Genomic DNA, 17,797 nt, shown 5'->3' with positions numbered 1-17,797 from the left:
TAGTGGTTTAAAAAATGTGTTTGAATCCTCAAAATTTGTTAACATATGGTATTACTATTTTATATGAAAATATGTTCTTCATGCTTTTAATAAATAACGTAAAAAATAACAACTGTGGCTATATCTATATCCTTTATCCGGTGAAAATTTGAGATACGGAATCTAAATTAAAAAAAAAAAAAAAGAAATTGTTTCCAAACTATTACTTCCATTCCATGTTTTGAAAAATATAAAATCAAACTCAAATCAAATATTAAAGACAGCTTAAGCTTTTAATTCAATTTTTAATAAATTTTCTGTGGTTAGTTTTTTTAATTCAACGTTTAAATCACCTATTGACTGTATTATTTAAAATTTATATAACCAACTAATTTCCAATAAACTCAAGCTATTGGTAGCATCAACTTACAGAATTTATCAAAAGGACTCATCAAACCTTCTTAATCTTAAAATTGTGTGTCTTGTCAAAAAAAAAAAAAAAACAAAAACAAAAAATAATAATAATAAAATAAATAAATAAAAGTCTTAAAATTGTACGTTTATCCGACATATCGTTTTTTTCTTTCTTGATAAAATTATAACAATGCCGACAATCAATGACGTTCCAATTAAGAATTCTGTGTATCTCATAATCCGCGCCAAAGTAAAATTTGTTTAGTTTCTAAGCAAAACCCTAAATCTTGCGCATTTTCGATTCATGCTGTATGCTTCTTCTTATCAGCGATTCAAATCAGCTTCCTTTTGTTTCCAGCCTAATTTTCCCCAATCCTCAACCAATTTCCCCTTCAATTTTCGATACTATTTCAAATCCCATCTCTTCTCAATCACGTATATGACGAGCTTCTTGATTACTTTGATCGTCTTCTTCGGCAATGTAGCGGGATTCAACATTGCAAACAAGTTCATTCTCCAACCGTTGTCGTCGGCGCCTGCTGCTCGCCGTTCATTGCCTCCCGGCTTGTGTCCGTCTATGCCCGTTCTGGGCTTGTTTTCCATGCCTGGAAAGTGTTTGATACTGCGCATTTGAAGGTTTGTCGATCTCGCTCTTATGGAATTCGACTATAAGAGCAAATGTCTACCATGGTACTGCGGCGAAGCGCTTCAAACTTTATGGGAAAATGAGAAGAATTGGGGCTTTGGGGGATGGGTTTACTTTCTCTCTGGTTTTGGGGGCTTCTTCCAATTTGGGTAGTCTCAACTTGTGCAAGAACCTTCACTGTTCATGTTGTGCAATTTGGATTCCAAAATCATTTACATGTTGTGAATGAATTGTCGGGATGTATGCAAAGCTCGGACGAATGGGTGATGCTCGGAAAGTGTTCGATAAAATGCACCTCAGAAGTGTAGTTTCTTGGAACACTATGGTTTCTGGTTATGCCTATAATTGTAATGGTGCTTCTAGGATGTTCCTTAAATGGAGTCAGAAGGGGTCAAAACGAACCCTGTAACTTGGACTTCATTGTTATCGAGTCATGCTCGGTGTGGTCATCTTGAAGAAACCGTGGCCTTGTTTAGCAAGATGAGGATGAAAGGTGTTGGTGCCACTGCTGAAATGCTTGTTGTGGTGTTATCTGTTTGTGTGATTTAGCTACATTGGACAGGGGTCAGATGATACATGGGTATATAGTAAAGGGAGGTTTCGAAGATTACTTGTTCGCCAAAAATGCGCTTATAACTGTATAAGGAAAAGGAGGAGGCATTAGAGATGCAGAGAAGTTATTTCATGAGATGAAAGTGAAGAATCTTGTGAGTTGGAATGCTCTTATATACTGCTATGGCTGAGTCTGGTTTACATTGACAAGGCTTTTTTAAGTGTTTTCTCAGCTGGAAAATGGATGTCCCTCCAGAGATGAAACCCATGTCATAACTTGGAGTGCAGTCATTTGTTTTTGTGGAAGCTAGAAGAGGCTACTGCGGAACATATAATGAGATTGGAAACTTTAAATTCTGAGTAAATTTGTTCTATGTACTGATATTACAAGGTATATGTTGAATTTGTTATGTTTGGGCTCACATGTTTATTAAGCTTGAGATTAGAAAGTCTTAAGTCTTGTGAAACTTGTGTTAGTATTATACATAAAAGTAAGCAATGGTAATGGAGATTTGAGTAACGTGTGTCTAGAATATAAAAGATGCGTTTTATAATTGACAGAAGGTAAATCCTTAAACTAGATAACGGCTTAGGATACCTACTCAACTTCTGAGTTATACAAGTTTAATTCGTGAGACAAATATTTAAATTTTGTAGCTACTCAACTTCGAGTTATACAAGTTTATTCGTGAGACAAATATTTAAATTCTCTGAGTGTTGTTGAGTTTGCCTGTGTGATAAGTTAATGTGTAAACTTATGTTAACTAAATATTTGAATTTGTTCAAGATCAACTTGCTACGAGATGTTTTTTTTCTTTTAGTACAAGAAGTGGGGTGGAGATATTCAAAATAGATGTTAATCATCGCTGAGTTCATGTTGGCAACTTGTTGTGCAAATCCTTAAATAACACATGGTTTATAACAAAAATATTAATTAACTCGGTCAATAATAAAAATTCATTAAACACAAATTCAAAGTTTATGAAACTATTATAAATTATTTAAAAGTATTGAAAAACAAACTAGATTAATATTGATGAAAAATTTAATGACCCAATTTATCATTTTTCCAATTATAAAGTAGAAAACCATTAATCAACAAACTTATATTCAAAAAATATATATACCAATTACCAAACAACCTTAAATATGCTGCTTTGAGCTTTCACATGTCTCAAACTACCAATCAATTTCCAACTTTCTTTTTTTAAAGAAATAATATAGCAATAAATTTCAAAGTTCGTATTTTTTTGCACCAAAAAAAAAAAAGGTTTGAAGTATTAAAATTAGGGCTAATTTAAGGAAACCAGAGGCATAAACCTCAGAACTCAGAAGTCGTGTGCACTCTGTTCTAATGGAATTTGGCGGGTGATTATTCCTCCGTCGTCTAATGTAAAAGTAAAACCCTCAAATACTTTGTGATGCAGCTCTCAGACATGAAATCCCTCAGAACAATCTTCTATTCTCGAAAGCACTTTCTCATCTCCTGCCGTTCCCGCCTAAATCACAACTCTTCCCTCTTCCACTACGCCGGCGGTTTCAACCGCGCCCAACTATCGACCACCGCCGTTGATGCTCCGAACGGCGACCGGCCAGAAAATGAGAATGGTCGCAATGTTTGGACTATTTACGATCCAGTTACGAGTAGGCTTCATATTCAAAGGGTCAAAAGCAGTAGCGATAGAAATGAGCCTGAACCGAGCATTGGAATCGAAACCTTCGGGGGTTCGTTGAGAAATGCGAATGGGGTCGAGGATTTATCGGGTGAGAAGGCTCCTGAGAGTGCGAGGAAGGTGGGTTTTGGGGCTGGGTCGATTTGCAGGCCGAATTTGGGGAAGGTCGTGGGAGTGAAGAAGAAGAAGAGCAAAGTTTCTTGGGTTTGCTCGAATTGTGGGCACAATGAGGGGCAGTGGTGGGGAACTTGTAGGTCGTGTGATATGGTTGGGACGATGAAGCAGTTTTCTGAGGGGGAAGATAGTGGAGGGGGGAGTCGCGGGTTTGAAGTTTCGGAAAATGTGGTTCGAGCTTGGCTTCCAAAGCAGGCCACCGACGTGCATCCTCAGCGGTTGACAGATGTGAACCGAGGGATCAATACTCTGGATTGGAGACTTCCTCTGTAAGTTATATGTTCAACTTTTATGTTTTTGCTCTCTCTTTTCTACTAGAAAAGCTCATAAAACTCAAGAAAGCATCTCCAATTAGAGTGATTTTGTGATCCTTCTGAGGAAAGAAACACTAATTAAATACTTTAAACAGTTTTAAGTGTTCTTAGGATTTTCAAATCACAACGTGCTTTTAATCCAAAATCACTTTTCAAACTCACCAACATTTCGTTCATGGGAGGGTAGTGAACTTTATGGATTAGAAATTGTAACCCTGTATGAATATAATGGATATCCAGAGGTTTGTAAGGATATTTTTTAATACATCAGAAAAGGACATTCATAGGAGGGAATGTCTTATCTTTTAACCTGAGCTTGATATTTAGGCCTGGACCCTTTGGAGATGAAGTAGCGAGAGTGCTTGGTGGTGGGCTGGTACCAGGTTAGGTTCATGCTTCAAAGTTCTTTAACATATTGTTGTGCTTGTGCGTTCTAATTTTAATCTAATCATTCTTTATGTCACTTGCTTCTAAGTACAATTATCCGATTCTTTCTAGGTGAGGTGATGATTTCTGTTTTCCATATCTCTAATGCTCTATTCCCCTTGATAATTAATTGAGCTAAAAATTTGTACTTCCATGCAATATAGGTAATGAATCCTTGCCAAGTTAATTTTTATCTGCATGATGAAAATTTGTTTCGGAGTAGGATATGATATCCAACACTTGCTAAACGATATTGTGAACACTAGCCTTTGATTTCTTTTGTTTAGTTTCTTCTGAAATGGTTTTTGCTTAATACCATAAACTAAATATCTCTCATGTTTGGTATTTTTTTGAGAAAGGAAAAAAGAGAAAAAAACGAAATTTCTCTATAGTTAACTTAACCTTAGTTATTATCATAATGATTTATACATTCATTAATTTGAGGGTCATGAGGTGAAAGCTAACCAAATGTTACCGTGGGTGACTTTGGTTTTCTATTAGATGGCTTGACTACTTTATTGTCATATATTTGGATCATTGAACATATATCGAGCTTATTTTTAGAGAGTTTAATTGTATAGTATATCAATTATGTCAAACTTACAGCCCTAAGACTTCTGACTCCTAACGGACATGACATGCCATTTTCAAGATATCATACTCCAGGTTTCTTTTAAAGAGCTGTTTTTTAGTCTCCATTAATGTCTGGATCTTTCTGGTTTGAAGGTTCCCTAGTTTTGGTTGGTGGTGATCCTGGTGTTGGCAAGAGTACATTGTTGTTGCAGGTATTTTCTTTCAAGATATGTATACCTCAGTTTCAATGTGGTAGACTGGTAGTTACTTTGTTATATTTTAATTTTTTATTATTATCTTATTTATAATTCTGATTTTTCCGTTGTGGTGTTAATTCACACATTTGATTTGAAGATTGCTGCAATTATAGCTGAAGGACGAGGTGAAGGTGGATCAGCATCAGTTGTTTATGTATCTGGTGAGGAGGTTAGTCTCCTAACACTTCAGGGCAGTCTATTTCCATCCTTTTCTTTAAAAAAATCACCTTAAGAATGTCTAGGACTCTATGTGAGTTCCTTTTCAAATTTTGATAATCCCTTGTATGCTTATCCAATTGTCTTCTGGCAGAGTGTGGAGCAAATTGGAAATAGAGCAGACCGATTGAAGATTGAAGCAGAGAATCTTTTCTTGTACTCAAGCACTGATGTTGAGGTGCACAATTATGTACTTTTTCTTGCTACTTTTTTTTTAGTGTTGACTTCTCCCACCCTCGTCAACCTGAATTTGATGTTTAACTTGGATTATAGTTTTGATTTATTTATACACATTCTAGATAATGATTATTCCAAACATGTGATCTAGGACTCTAGATGTTAGGTTGATCTCTTCACACATTCAAGACTGGGTGTATTTGATAAATAATAAAGATGGGTGGTACTTGATTGTACGTATATCTGCTAATCAATGGAAGAAGTGAAAGTAATTAGTAGTTTTTCTTATTTCAGGATATATTTGAGAAGATTCAGCCTCTCTCTCCTAGAGCTTTGATCATTGATTCTATCCAAACAGTTTATTTACAAGGAGTAGCTGGAAGTGCTGGAGGGATTGGACAGGTCGGAAACATTATTCTTCTAAACATGTGGTCTAGGTGAAACTTTTTTATGTTTGTCCACTGATTCATAACTGTACAATTTACCTGAGGCTAAGCTTAAGAATTTCAATGCCCGGCAGGTGAAGGAATGCACCTCGGCCCTGCTGCGTTTTGCAAAGAGGACCGGCATCCCCATCTTATTGGTAAGTAAACAGAAACATCAATTATTGTATTTCCACTATGAAATTTCTTTATTTAACTTTTCAATTGTTGAACCTTTGAATTTAAAGCTATAGCATTATTTTAGCGTGTAATTATTCGGAATAAAGTTTTGTACTTGAGAGGTTCGAAAGATTAGTCATCTGTCACCTACAACCATTCCTTTCAGGCTTTTTTTATATGGGAGTTTTTCTTGAATAGGATTAATACTCATGTTAAAGTTCAAAGCAAGAATTACAACAGGTATCTCTCTCCAGGTTTGACGTGCGAAGAAACTCAATATTACCTTTTCATCCTTTGTTTGATTCAATGGCTTTTTTCGATTTTGACATTCCCATTTTAACCTTTTTTGCCGGATTTCTGTGTTTCCCAGTAATATCATGAGTCTTCTCTTCTCATGGGATTTTTATGGGAGAAGAGGGGTTGTTTTCTATTTTGTGGGATCAGTTTGTTTTTGTAGCCTGTCTTGGTGCAGATTGTCCAAACCTTCTTGTTTGCCAGATCGTACCATTAGAAACTTATTTAGTAGTCTTACTCTGTAAAAGAATCTTATGCATAAATATATGTTTGGAATTAATATTTAGGTCACGATTGTTGTAATATTTTCAGATAGGGCATGTGAACAAATCAGGAGAAGTTGCTGGCCCTCGAGTTCTGGAGCACATTGTGGATGTAGTACTGTATATGGAAGTGGGTAACATGTACATCCCTTATATTTTACCTTTATTATCTTTCCTAGGCGTGCTATTGTAGGATGAGATTATTGTTCAGATTTACTGACTTATGCCTTCGATTTCAATCATATAACCACACCCTTTCTCGCGATTTTACTTCATTCATATTTTCTCCTACTCATTTCTCATAACACACACCTTCTCTAACTAACTTCTATGTAAACATTTTCTTGCACTAATTTCTCATTGCACACGTCTTCTCTAACTAGCTTCTACTTATACAATTTCTCACCTATACAGAATTTCTCTGGTCGTTCTCTCTTTGCATGTTCAATTTCTCTCACTAATTCCTCTCTAACCTTAACCCACTAGTCACTACTGCTCACATAATTCCTTTCCTATCTGTCATTAAAATTTTTAATTTGAGCAGCTTGTATTAATTTTAACTACTTTAGTGTTAGTCTAGAAATATTTTGTTAAGTAAATATTATTAGTCATTCAAAAAAATATTTTTAATCAGATCAAAATTGCTTTCTGTTGAGTTTGTCCAATTGTACTTTGAACTATATTTCAGAAATGATTGGTGTGTGAAAGGAAATAAGGGTGTATGGATGATGATGTTATTAGGGGGAAAAGTGCTCCGCACATCGGCTGCTTCGACCAGTGAAGAACCGATTTGGATCAACAGATGAACTTGGAGTATTTGAAATGTTACCATCGGGACTGGAAGTGGTGTCGAATCCGAGCGAGATGTTTAGAAGGGATCATAATGCCGATTCTAATTCCGAGTATCTGGCTGGGCTTGCGGTTGCCGTAATCATGGATGGAACTCGTACCTTCCTGCTTGAAATTCAGGTACTTCTTCCTGTTTCATCCTTCATTTCATCTCGTACATTACAGCGTTTTTTTTTTATTAGAGGTCTATATACTTCCATTATTTTCTATTTTTTTGAGTCACATTTTTAAAAATTATTTATTATGCGGTGCTGATTTATTAATTCTATATTTCTAATTGACACGATCCTGATTTATTAAGTTAGTATAACTATTAGCTATAGTAAATAAATATAAAAGAAAAAGACCTTAAAAAGTCAGGAAATAAACAAACGGAAATATATTTACTTCCTCTTGATATTTAACATTTTATTTACATCAGAATTCTTTTATAAAGGCTGGTCTTACGAGATTAAAATTTTGAGACCCTCCTCCCCAAGAGTTCTCTTCGGATTTGCCTCAAAAAGGGAAAAGTTCTTTTTGGAAAATTTAAGCTTAATTGATATTACTTAACCTTATTTGTCTGGAAAAAATTATCGGAATTATATGCTAAAATTTTCTCTGACTGGAAACTTTGAGACTCGTGTAAGAAACATATTTAATATAAATTTAATTAGATAATATAACACTGAGTCTCAAAATTAATAAAAGTTTCATAGGCCAAAATGACATTGAAGTGTAGTCTCAGGACTAAAAAGTGTATATTTACCTCAAAAAAGTAATACGATAGTTTTAAAGCTTCTTGAAGTGAAATAGTTTTCTAATCACAAGGGACGCAATGATTTTGTTACGAAGACCTTCTATGAAGTAATTTATGTTTATTCTGGTAATCTGGTTCTTGCTGTTTCGCAGGTTGATATTTATATTTTACTTAATTTTAATACACTAAAATTATCATATGCTATTGCCTTCAGACTAAAAATGATTATAGTTCAAATAAGAATATGATTATAGGGGTGCAAAGCTCCTGACTCCTGGGTTATAAAAGAAAATATATTGAGTTTTGATATATATAATTTGATTGACTACAAGAAAATTTTCTGCAGGCACTGTGTTTGTCCAGATCATCCGTTACTAGACATGTTAATGGGATTCAACAGAGCAAGGCTGATATGATTATATCGGTACACTGTTATTTGAAACTTTTCTGGTGATGTAAATGTTTCTGGTCGTCACAAGCATACTGCTGCTACTTTTGTTGGATCTTTTTTTATGAACTTGAACTCTAACTCAATGATTAAGATATTAGTATTAACCTACCCTGTACGTCGAAGGTTGAATTTCCACTCCCACGTTTGTAGTGTTATATATATATATATATAATCCTTCCCGTAAATAGATAAAATGCGAATTATTATTTGATGATATAAAGATTTGATGATATACTTGGTTGTTAAATTACAAACTCTTTGGTTGTTAAATTACAAACTCTTTATTGGTTGGTTCTGAATTTATTCACCATTTAATTTAATATCTTATCAATGGTAGGTTCTCATGAAGCAAGCTGGTTTGAAGCTACAAGAAAGTGTGAGTTGACACCTCTCTCGTTTTTTCTCCCCATCCAGAATTTCTTCACTTCTCACTTTGTTTGTCAGGACTTGATTTTATTCTTCCCTTATCGTATTTAAATCCTTAAAGGATGAGTTTTCTCAATTTTTTACTTTATTGATATTGCAGGTCATCTTTTTAAATGTTGTCAGTGGGGTGACGTTGACAGAGACTGCTGGAGATCTTGCAATTGCAATGGCAATTTGCAGCAGGCATGTGATTCCAACTATTTCCTCTATTAAATGATTCAGATCATACTCTTCCTACCTAAGAAGCACGGACACTTCATTTTAAGTAACATGTTTGTGTTGGACATTCCGTCACTCCAACACTTATTGGACATGTATCGGACACTTGTTAGTTTAATAGGTGTGTGTCACATACTAGTGGTATAAAGTTAATATAGATCCGACACTTATTAGGCACGTATCGAACACTTGTTAGCATAATAAAAAGACAAATAATAATATATGACAAAATAATTAATTTTGATAGCAAAATATGTTAAACTCATTTTTTAAAGCATAAAAATACATAAACTTAATTATTGACTTTGAATTTCATCGTATACAAATGATATCTTAATGGAAAACTTGTATATTTTAATAAACATGACTTTGGTTCCTTGCTAGATCCGTGTCCTACATTTTTAGAAAATGACGCATCACCATGTCTGTGTCGCATTATATCCGTGTCTCGTGTCTCTATCCATGCTAGCTTCTAACTACATTTATTTTTTCTTTTTTAAAATTTATATGTTTCTCTTCAGCTTTCTAGAGTTCCCCATTCCAAATGACATTGCATTCATCGGTGAAATCGGTCTCGGCGGTGAGCTTCGCACGGTAAGAAGTCAATATTTAAGCTTTGACTGCCTAAGTTTGGGGCATAACATAACTTAAGCTTATGGTATGAAAATATTTGGAGGAAATGTTCAGGTAAGTAGAATGGAAAAGAGAATCAATACCGTGGTGAAACTGGGTTTCAAGAGATGTGTGGTACCCAAATCAGCAGAAAATTGTTTAGGAGTGGTAGAGTTGGGAGACATGAAGCTCATAGGTTGCAGGAATCTTAAAGATGTTATGAACAACGTTTTCATGGCGAGAGATGAAGCTATGCATCGCCACTCTTTTGTTGCCTAGTTCATAAGTTTGTACACATCTGGCTGTAAACATAATGCAACTTTCTCCCATGATGTATCTCTTAGGCCCTTCAAAATCACAAACTTGATTTCATTAGTAATTTACTCTTTGTAAATGATGTTAATTCTTGTCTTCGCCTGAATTTGGCTCACATCAATCTCAATTTCTTGAAATTGTAGGCTGGTAATTCGACTTGAAAGTTGTTTGACCATTTTTGCAGCCCTTCAATACTTTCTTTGAGTGCTGAAAATCGTTTGGGTAAACTCTCCCCGTTCTGAATATGGTATTACATATCCGACGACATGTCGATATTTTAATTTGAAGTTTTTATGTATTCATGTGTTCAATATTGACATGAGAGGTAAATTGATACCACAAAATTTGAAAAATATCAATAAAATGTTAGTACTATATAAATAATGAAATGTTAATTTAAATGTTTTTATGCTGCTTTATTTCTACAACTTCTTCAGAATTATCCATTGACATTTTTATGAAATTATGACTTCGACATTTTTGTCGACATTGACATTTAAAGGTTCTAAATATGGTTAAAAGCAAGGCAACTAAGCAAGGTAAAATTAAATGAAGGATAATTAAACTTTAAAACAGTTCTAAATTTTAGTAAGAAGCATCAGTTTTCCATGTGATAAACCAAACCAATTATCTCTTATTGTGAACCTAATAGAAAATTAAGCATAAACCAATCATCTACTCTTGTGAAATTAATAGAAAATAGCAGGTAAAAGTAGAAATAACAATGAGGAATGCAAGATACAAACTAGTGATAGGTTAGGATATAATCGTTAAGTGAGGACATCTTCCGTAACATATCGAAAGTTGTCAATTGATATTTCCTTCTTGGAACGATCGTCATCGTCAAAGCGGAAGCGTACATAGAGATTTACATAAAGAAAAGAGAATGGAAGATTAGCGAGTGGAAAATACTGACCTCCTCAACTATGAGTAGAAACAGAATTAAGGAATGCTATAAATTTTAAGGGAACCGTTCCGACTTACTGGCACATGGAATATGAATTTAAAAATTCATTTGAAAAAATTGCACGGTTTTTTAAATTCTATTAAGAATATCAGTTGATAATATATATATATATATTTTGGGTAAAAGGATAAGTCGATAGTTACCTATTTAATAATGTGTTTGTTATGTTTATTTGATTTTAATTTAAAAAGTTGATTTTATCTCCAATAATAACTGTTTTTTAAAAATTAAATCACATCGATTAAAAATATATTAATACAATTTTATTTATTGAAATAACCTTGGTATTAATTATACTATTCACTTTTATTGTTTTATTATTTTTGTAATAATGAATTTTATATTAAAATTTAATTGACATTGATAAATAAGAAGCTACTTTATCCATTAAGAAAAAAAAAATGTTTACAGAAGGGAGCCCTGCCTTTATAAACAGGTTAGGGCTAAGGGAAACGGGAATTGACCACCATGGTTGCCACAAAATTAAATCACCTCAATAAAATATCTAGGAAACTAAGCAAAATTAAATTAAAGATAATTACAATTTAAACCACTAACGATCCTACATCGGATTCCAAACTAGTAAGAAGCTTTAGTGATGTGTTTAGGATCCAAGAAACTTGGCTGGTTGGTAGAACACAATAGCCTCGCCCACATCCGATCAGTAATAGCAACTTTGTTCTGTCTCTCGATTATCCGCTGCACATATAAAAGCAACATAAATTTGATCTACATTCAAACAGTGACGAACCTCATTTCATAATGCTGCTTGACAAATTTTCAAAAGATTTTGGTTTTAGACTTACGTGAAATGGTATGTAAACATGTTGTCCATTCACCGGGCCTACTGTGAAACCAGTGTATCCTGCCATTGCGCCATGAATGGCACTATGAGCAAGAAGGGTACAGAAGATGTTGTCTGATGAAATGCTAGGAACTGCACGAATCATATACGTGGGATCTGCCAAGACGATAAACAAAAACGTTACATGCTATTACACGTGTTAAAGTAGAAAATTTTAGCAAATGGAGAGAAAGTTAAACCTATATATTTGAGATTGATTGGAATTGTCCCTTTTTCTTCGAAATGATTCTAGATCAAACAAGAACATTTTTAGTTAAAATTAAAGTATTTTCAAAGTAGTGAAATATTTTACGTAAAGTTGAGGGGAGAGGACAAACTTTTATCTGTTGGGATATCCACGAGCCAACGTCTTGGTGTAGCTTATTTCCAGAAGCATCTAGTTGATCGGCTTTTTGTGTGCTTTTGGAAACAAGTTCTTGACCGGCACCTTCAGCTATAACTATAACCATATGGCCTTGTTTTTCCAAGCAATGTTCAATGTACTCGAAAAGACCACCCTCTCCTTCGAGATAGAAGGGCGACTCTGGTATCAGGCAGCAGTCAACGTCTCGACTGGCAAGGCACGCATACATTGCTATGAACCCTATGTGATTTGATATTGAGAAATATATATTGGTTAAAAAAATATGTATTTTGAGTTGAAAATTCTCATACAGAACTAGCTACGAAGTGATGAAACTTACCACTGTTGCGACCCATCAACTTTACCAAGCCTATACCATTCTCGTTACTCTCTGCTTCAACATGAGCAGCATCAATAGCACGTTGAGCTTCTTCAACGGCAGTGTCAAAACCAAATGACTTGTCTATTACCTGAAAGAAGATGAACACGATGCTTCTCAGTGAAAATTTTCAAATATAGATTTGATTGTTAATGCATAACTCATAAATTATCAACAAATAAAATTTTAATTGTATTTACCGGAATATCATTATCAATAGTCTTTGGAATTCCAACCACTGCAACTTTGAGGCCACGCCTTCTAATTTCCTAGAGAAATGAGAAACATAATTCATATAAGATTTCAACATCTCTTCAATCTTTGGGCATTATTCATACCCATAGTTTTAGAAACAGTTTCCATTACCTCATAAATAGCAGCAGCTCCTTTTTGAGTTCCATCCCCTCCAAGTATATAGACCTGAAAACCAGAATGCAAATTTAAGAAACTAGAAAAAACCATACTTTAAAAATTTTACATATGACTTCCAAGTTAAGATATCATGAAAATTTTTAACTTTTTATCAGATTTTTCACCTGATTGATGCCTCTATCTTGAATGCTGTCAACAATGTTGGACGTATTGTGACCACCTCTTGATGTTCCAAGAATTGTGCCACCACGTTTGTGGATATTATTCACTGATTTTGGTGTTAATGAAATTGTATTCTCACCGTAGAAACCTTTGTATCCTCCCTGTATTGAGTCAAATAATCAATTTTATGCATGATTATGTCAATTTGTTGGGTATGTTTGCATGAAAGGGATCAAGTTTAATCATTTGGAATGTGATTTTTTTGTCACGTCCTTTCAAAATCACTTATAGTTAAATCACTTTTTGTAAAATTACTTTTTGTAAAATTACTTTTTTAAAAATCACTTTCAAACATGCCTGTGTAGCAATGATATTAAGAATAATAATTAAAGAGTATGTAATTACCTCAATTCCAACAATTTTGTGGACGCCATACATGTGGTTTAATCCACCTACTATTTCTCTAATCACTGTGTTAAGACCTGGGCACAAGCCACCACAGGTTACAATACATGCACGAACATCTTCGGGTTCAAAAAACACCTGAAAAAGATTAGATGTGTTAATTAATATCTAAAATAGTTAAAATGACGATGTCAAAGTAATTGCAGGGGAAAAAGGTAGAAGAAGAAAAGAAAATGAACATTTAGTGAACCTTTTGGCGAGGTCCAGCAAGTCGGAAATATGCTCCACTTAGAGAGTTCTTCTCAACAACAATCTGAATGGAATAAATGAAACTCCACAGAAATCAGAACGGTTCAATATATAACAATAACAATGAATTAGAATTTAAATTTGAACTCAAACAAATTACTTACCTTTTGAGCAACAACATCATCCATGTTAACAAAATATTGCCTGAATCAAAGGTTACATCACTTTTTCATTAGTATTTGAATGATAATCAATATTATTTCCAAACGAGAATAAAATGTGCATTAGCCAAAATAATGAGACATACTCAGTAGCAGAATAGGCAGAATTATTGTTCAGCAGGGGATTTGGATATGCCTGTAAACAAAACAAAATAAAAGTTACATTTTAAACCTATGATGAAAATAAGTAAATGAATTTTTTTTGTTTTTTTTAAAAAAGTAAATAAAATATTGCAATTAAGAAGGGAGAGAGGAAAAAAAATTATTCATTACCAATATCATTAAAACAACTGCCATTAGTCTTATTAAATATTTTTAAAATTCCCTTCTCAAAAAAAAAAAAAGAAAGAAATTCAAGAATTAAAAATTTAAAAATCTATTAGATATTTAAATTTATCGATAAAACTCTCAATTTAAGACAGGGCAACGTACGAATACGATTAGTTGGTTTTGTTAGGCTTTTTTTTTTTTTTTTTTTTTAATCAACCGTAATATAAACTGACGAATTTTATTTCATCACTGCTTTCTTTCTTTTTTTCTCTTTTTACTGTGCTTTCTCTGCCAACAAATAGGGAGAGTGATAGTTACCGAGAGGTTAGGGAGATAATCGATGAGGTGAGGGACATCTTCCAGAACATATCGGAAGTCGCCCGAGAAGATTTCTTTCTTGGAATGATCGTGATCGTCCATTGTCGACGACGAAGACGATCCACAACGGCGGTGATTAGAGGGTGTAGATTTGTCGAACCAGTTCCAGCAGATGCCGCTGAATCTGGGAGAGAAAAGGGAAAGGAAAGAGGAGGAGATTGAAGTAGAAGAAGCGTCCATGGAGATTTGAAAGAAGAAAAAAATGGAAGCTTGAAAACTTGAAAGATAGAGAACTAAGAGAACTCAATGGCTTTGTGATATAGTGATTTTGCCTCTCACTGATTATTTATAGGAATATGAATTTCAGAATTCTTGTAGGAGTGGGAAATCCATAAGTTGAGGGAGAGATTTGAATTTAGATAAAGATAATTTCGGTAGTATTGAAATATTTAATTTTTATTTAGATATATAAGTGAATAAGGAAAGGTTGAATAATAAGCATTTTTACTTTTATAAGAATGGTGGTTTCTTTTAATGTGATTAGTTTTTAAAAATAATTTACTTAAAGTTAAAAAAATATGTAAATTCATTTAAATTTGTATTTTGACATCAAGAAAAAATAAATAAATTTAAACAAGAGACTAAAAGAAATTTGTATTAATATTTGTAGGTATTTTAGGGATAAATTTGAATTCATAGGGCTTCCAATGAGGATTTAAAAGATATAGAATTATTAACTTTAAATGAAATAAAAAAGAGTTTTAAAAATAAATAAATAAAAAATAACACCTTTTTCTTTTTTGTTAAAATTTAAAAACGATGTATAGTAAAGAAATAAAAAAAATAAAAAATAAAAACTAGCTAAAGGCCACGAATTCTTTTAGCATTTAGGAATAAGACGATATTTTATTTTTTATTTTTTTAAAAAATAAGTCGATAATTACCTATTCGCTATTTCATTATCAATTTTTTGCATTAGTAATATGTTGATAGGATTCTGGCCGGTTCAAACATAATTTAGTGGATTAGACACAAATTTATCGTTAATGATTTAATCAATTATTGTTCGAAATCTGAACTAGTTATCTTTTAAAAAATAAAAAATATATATTTATGAAATGCAAATTATATATATATATATAAAAGTAAGTAAATCAATAATAGGATCGATGAGATGGGGTTTAAATTTCAAAGTTTGAATTAATTTAGTGAAAAAATTTTATTTCTTAGAATTATTTTTCAAAATTTATAAACTAAAGTAGGTCGGAGTGTATGGGATGATCTTCCTAATCCTCCGAAGAACCTACAAAACAATGTTAGCACTCCGACGAGCAAGTTAGCTCTTATCAAACCTAACTCAATGAATTCAAATGGATTCACGTATCTTGTACTAGGGGCATGCATCTCTATTTATAGAGATTGTATCTGATAGGAGTTCCGACATAGCACTAACGGTTGCCCGATTGTCCATGAAACACGACGTGTTGTTAGATTTAGAGAATTTAATCAACATTTCCTTGGATGTACATCAGGTCAACTTGGATCATTTAGGTAGACTTATGATAAACGATGGTTAGTTGATCAACTCGTACCATCATTTCAACTTGAAAGGATTTTATTTTAACAGATTATTACAATCAAAAGCAGGTTTTAACCCAAGTACCTTTACGATGTGGACACGCTGTCTCCAACAAGATTCTTCAACTTCTGAGCCAGTGATTGCTCAACAGCATTATTCACAGTGCTACTTGTTTGAATTTTTTTCATATTCAACTTCTATAGCCAATAGAAAGAAGTATTCCCAAGCTGGAGAGGAGAGAAATTGAATTTCAAGGCTTTCTACCAATGACCGGAGACCAGAAAGGGGAATCGAGAGATAAGCCTTGAGCGGTCAGACCAATTACGATCGATTCGCTAAACATTCGACGATTCGAGATGAACTGCTAAAAGAAGGAAGGGCGATAGAGAGAGGTGGAAGGAAGACAGCCTCTCATGCATTACCAAGAGTCAGCGATTGCTCGACAGCATTATTCATATTGTTGCTATTTTGAATTGCGTTTAGATTCAATTTCTGAGCCATGTTGTTGCTGTTGTCGCCGCCTTCTTTCTTGTTCCATTCCTCTAAGGCTATTTCTATGACACATGCCACATGGAAATGGTAGTCCCCGCACTTCGATATGTAGGATCATCCATTGTCGTCCCGTCTTTAACGCTCTTCCTCTTACACCAGAGGCATTGCCCTCCAACCTTCTTCTAGAGATTGAACTCCACGTCTTCAATTTCACACTTTCTTTTGAGGTTTTTGCAACAGGGGTGGAGGTTCAAGTCCTGACTCCGGCAATGATACACAAATCCACATCAATGGACTTTCGATAAGCGTTGCACTTTCTCTTGCATTCATCGTGGCAGGCCTTTGGCGAGGTCCCGAGGAATTTGAATGTGAAAGAACTAGGGAAGAATTCGTGGGAAATTGGTAAGATTTGTGGAAACATACACTCTTTGTGAAGATCGAAATTGCATTTCTCGCATCGGTGTACCGTGTGGTCCGAACCCTTTCTCCTTACACACATTGCATGTGTATGAGTTTAAGTAGTTTTTCAACTCCAATAAATGCTGCGAGTGGCTTAGATTGGGAATAAACATCTTCAAGAGCAACCAACAAATTGGGAGATCGAGGAAGAACAAAAGATAGATCTTGATCAGAAGGTAGATTCTATGATTGCTCTCTATGTATGGAAATCATGGAAATATATAATGAGAAATGAGAGGTAAATGCATATGAATAGGTTAGATAGACACAAAAATGAAATTTTTGAGATTTGTTATATACTTTTTAAAGTTTAAGAACTCAACGCATCAAATTGAAAAAGGTTCAGAGACTCCTTAGACATTTTATTTTTAAAATTTAAAGAGGTCATGAATTAAATAATAAAGAAAGACTTTGCACTTTGCACTTTCACTGGGCAATGCAAACTACACGATGGATTGAATTGTGTTATGTCGTGTTATTTGACATTTTTGCCCCTGGTCAAAGATGTATATTGCATATGAAACCAACAAGAACTTCCTGAAAAG

At 33.8% G+C, this 17,797-nt stretch overlaps 2 protein-coding genes and 2 pseudogenes across 2 annotated transcripts; 2 read left to right on the top strand and 2 right to left on the bottom strand.

Moving 5' to 3' along the window:
* Nucleotides 1-581: 581 nt before the first annotated feature.
* On the top strand, nucleotides 582-2,111 carry LOC111021030 (putative pentatricopeptide repeat-containing protein At1g17630 pseudogene; annotated as a pseudogene).
* Nucleotides 2,112-2,893: 782 nt separating this feature from the next.
* Nucleotides 2,894-10,334, top strand: LOC111021088 (DNA repair protein RadA-like protein). The gene is made up of 14 exons (XM_022297936.2): nucleotides 2,894-3,707; nucleotides 4,080-4,135; nucleotides 4,905-4,963; nucleotides 5,106-5,177; nucleotides 5,319-5,402; nucleotides 5,696-5,803; nucleotides 5,922-5,984; nucleotides 6,610-6,690; nucleotides 7,302-7,529; nucleotides 8,495-8,572; nucleotides 8,937-8,975; nucleotides 9,126-9,208; nucleotides 9,766-9,838; nucleotides 9,932-10,334. Exons 1-14 carry the CDS (start codon nucleotides 3,013-3,015, stop codon nucleotides 10,133-10,135), a joined length of 1,923 nt encoding a protein of 640 aa, XP_022153628.1. The 5' UTR covers nucleotides 2,894-3,012; the 3' UTR covers nucleotides 10,136-10,334.
* A 1,383-nt stretch (nucleotides 10,335-11,717) lies between these two features.
* Nucleotides 11,718-14,836, bottom strand: LOC111021058 (ATP-dependent 6-phosphofructokinase 3-like). The gene is made up of 13 exons (XM_022297895.2): nucleotides 14,723-14,836; nucleotides 14,221-14,270; nucleotides 14,078-14,117; nucleotides 13,915-13,977; nucleotides 13,665-13,802; nucleotides 13,262-13,420; nucleotides 13,092-13,145; nucleotides 12,926-12,994; nucleotides 12,687-12,816; nucleotides 12,321-12,586; nucleotides 12,183-12,231; nucleotides 11,945-12,099; nucleotides 11,718-11,837 (listed from the first exon to the last, which is right to left on the bottom strand). Exons 1-13 carry the CDS (start codon nucleotides 14,822-14,824, stop codon nucleotides 11,718-11,720), a joined length of 1,395 nt encoding a protein of 464 aa, XP_022153587.1. The 5' UTR covers nucleotides 14,825-14,836.
* A 1,876-nt stretch (nucleotides 14,837-16,712) lies between these two features.
* On the bottom strand, nucleotides 16,713-17,365 carry LOC148209472 (uncharacterized; annotated as a pseudogene).
* Nucleotides 17,366-17,797: the final 432 nt, after the last annotated feature.

This window comes from Momordica charantia (genome assembly GCF_013281855.1).
Source record: "Momordica charantia cultivar OHB3-1 chromosome 8 unlocalized genomic scaffold, Mcharantia_2.0 BLBB01000008.1, whole genome shotgun sequence".
NCBI classification, from domain to species: domain Eukaryota; kingdom Viridiplantae; phylum Streptophyta; class Magnoliopsida; order Cucurbitales; family Cucurbitaceae; genus Momordica; species Momordica charantia.
Note: the sequence above shows the minus strand (reverse complement) of the source record. Positions and strands in the feature narration are given on the sequence as shown.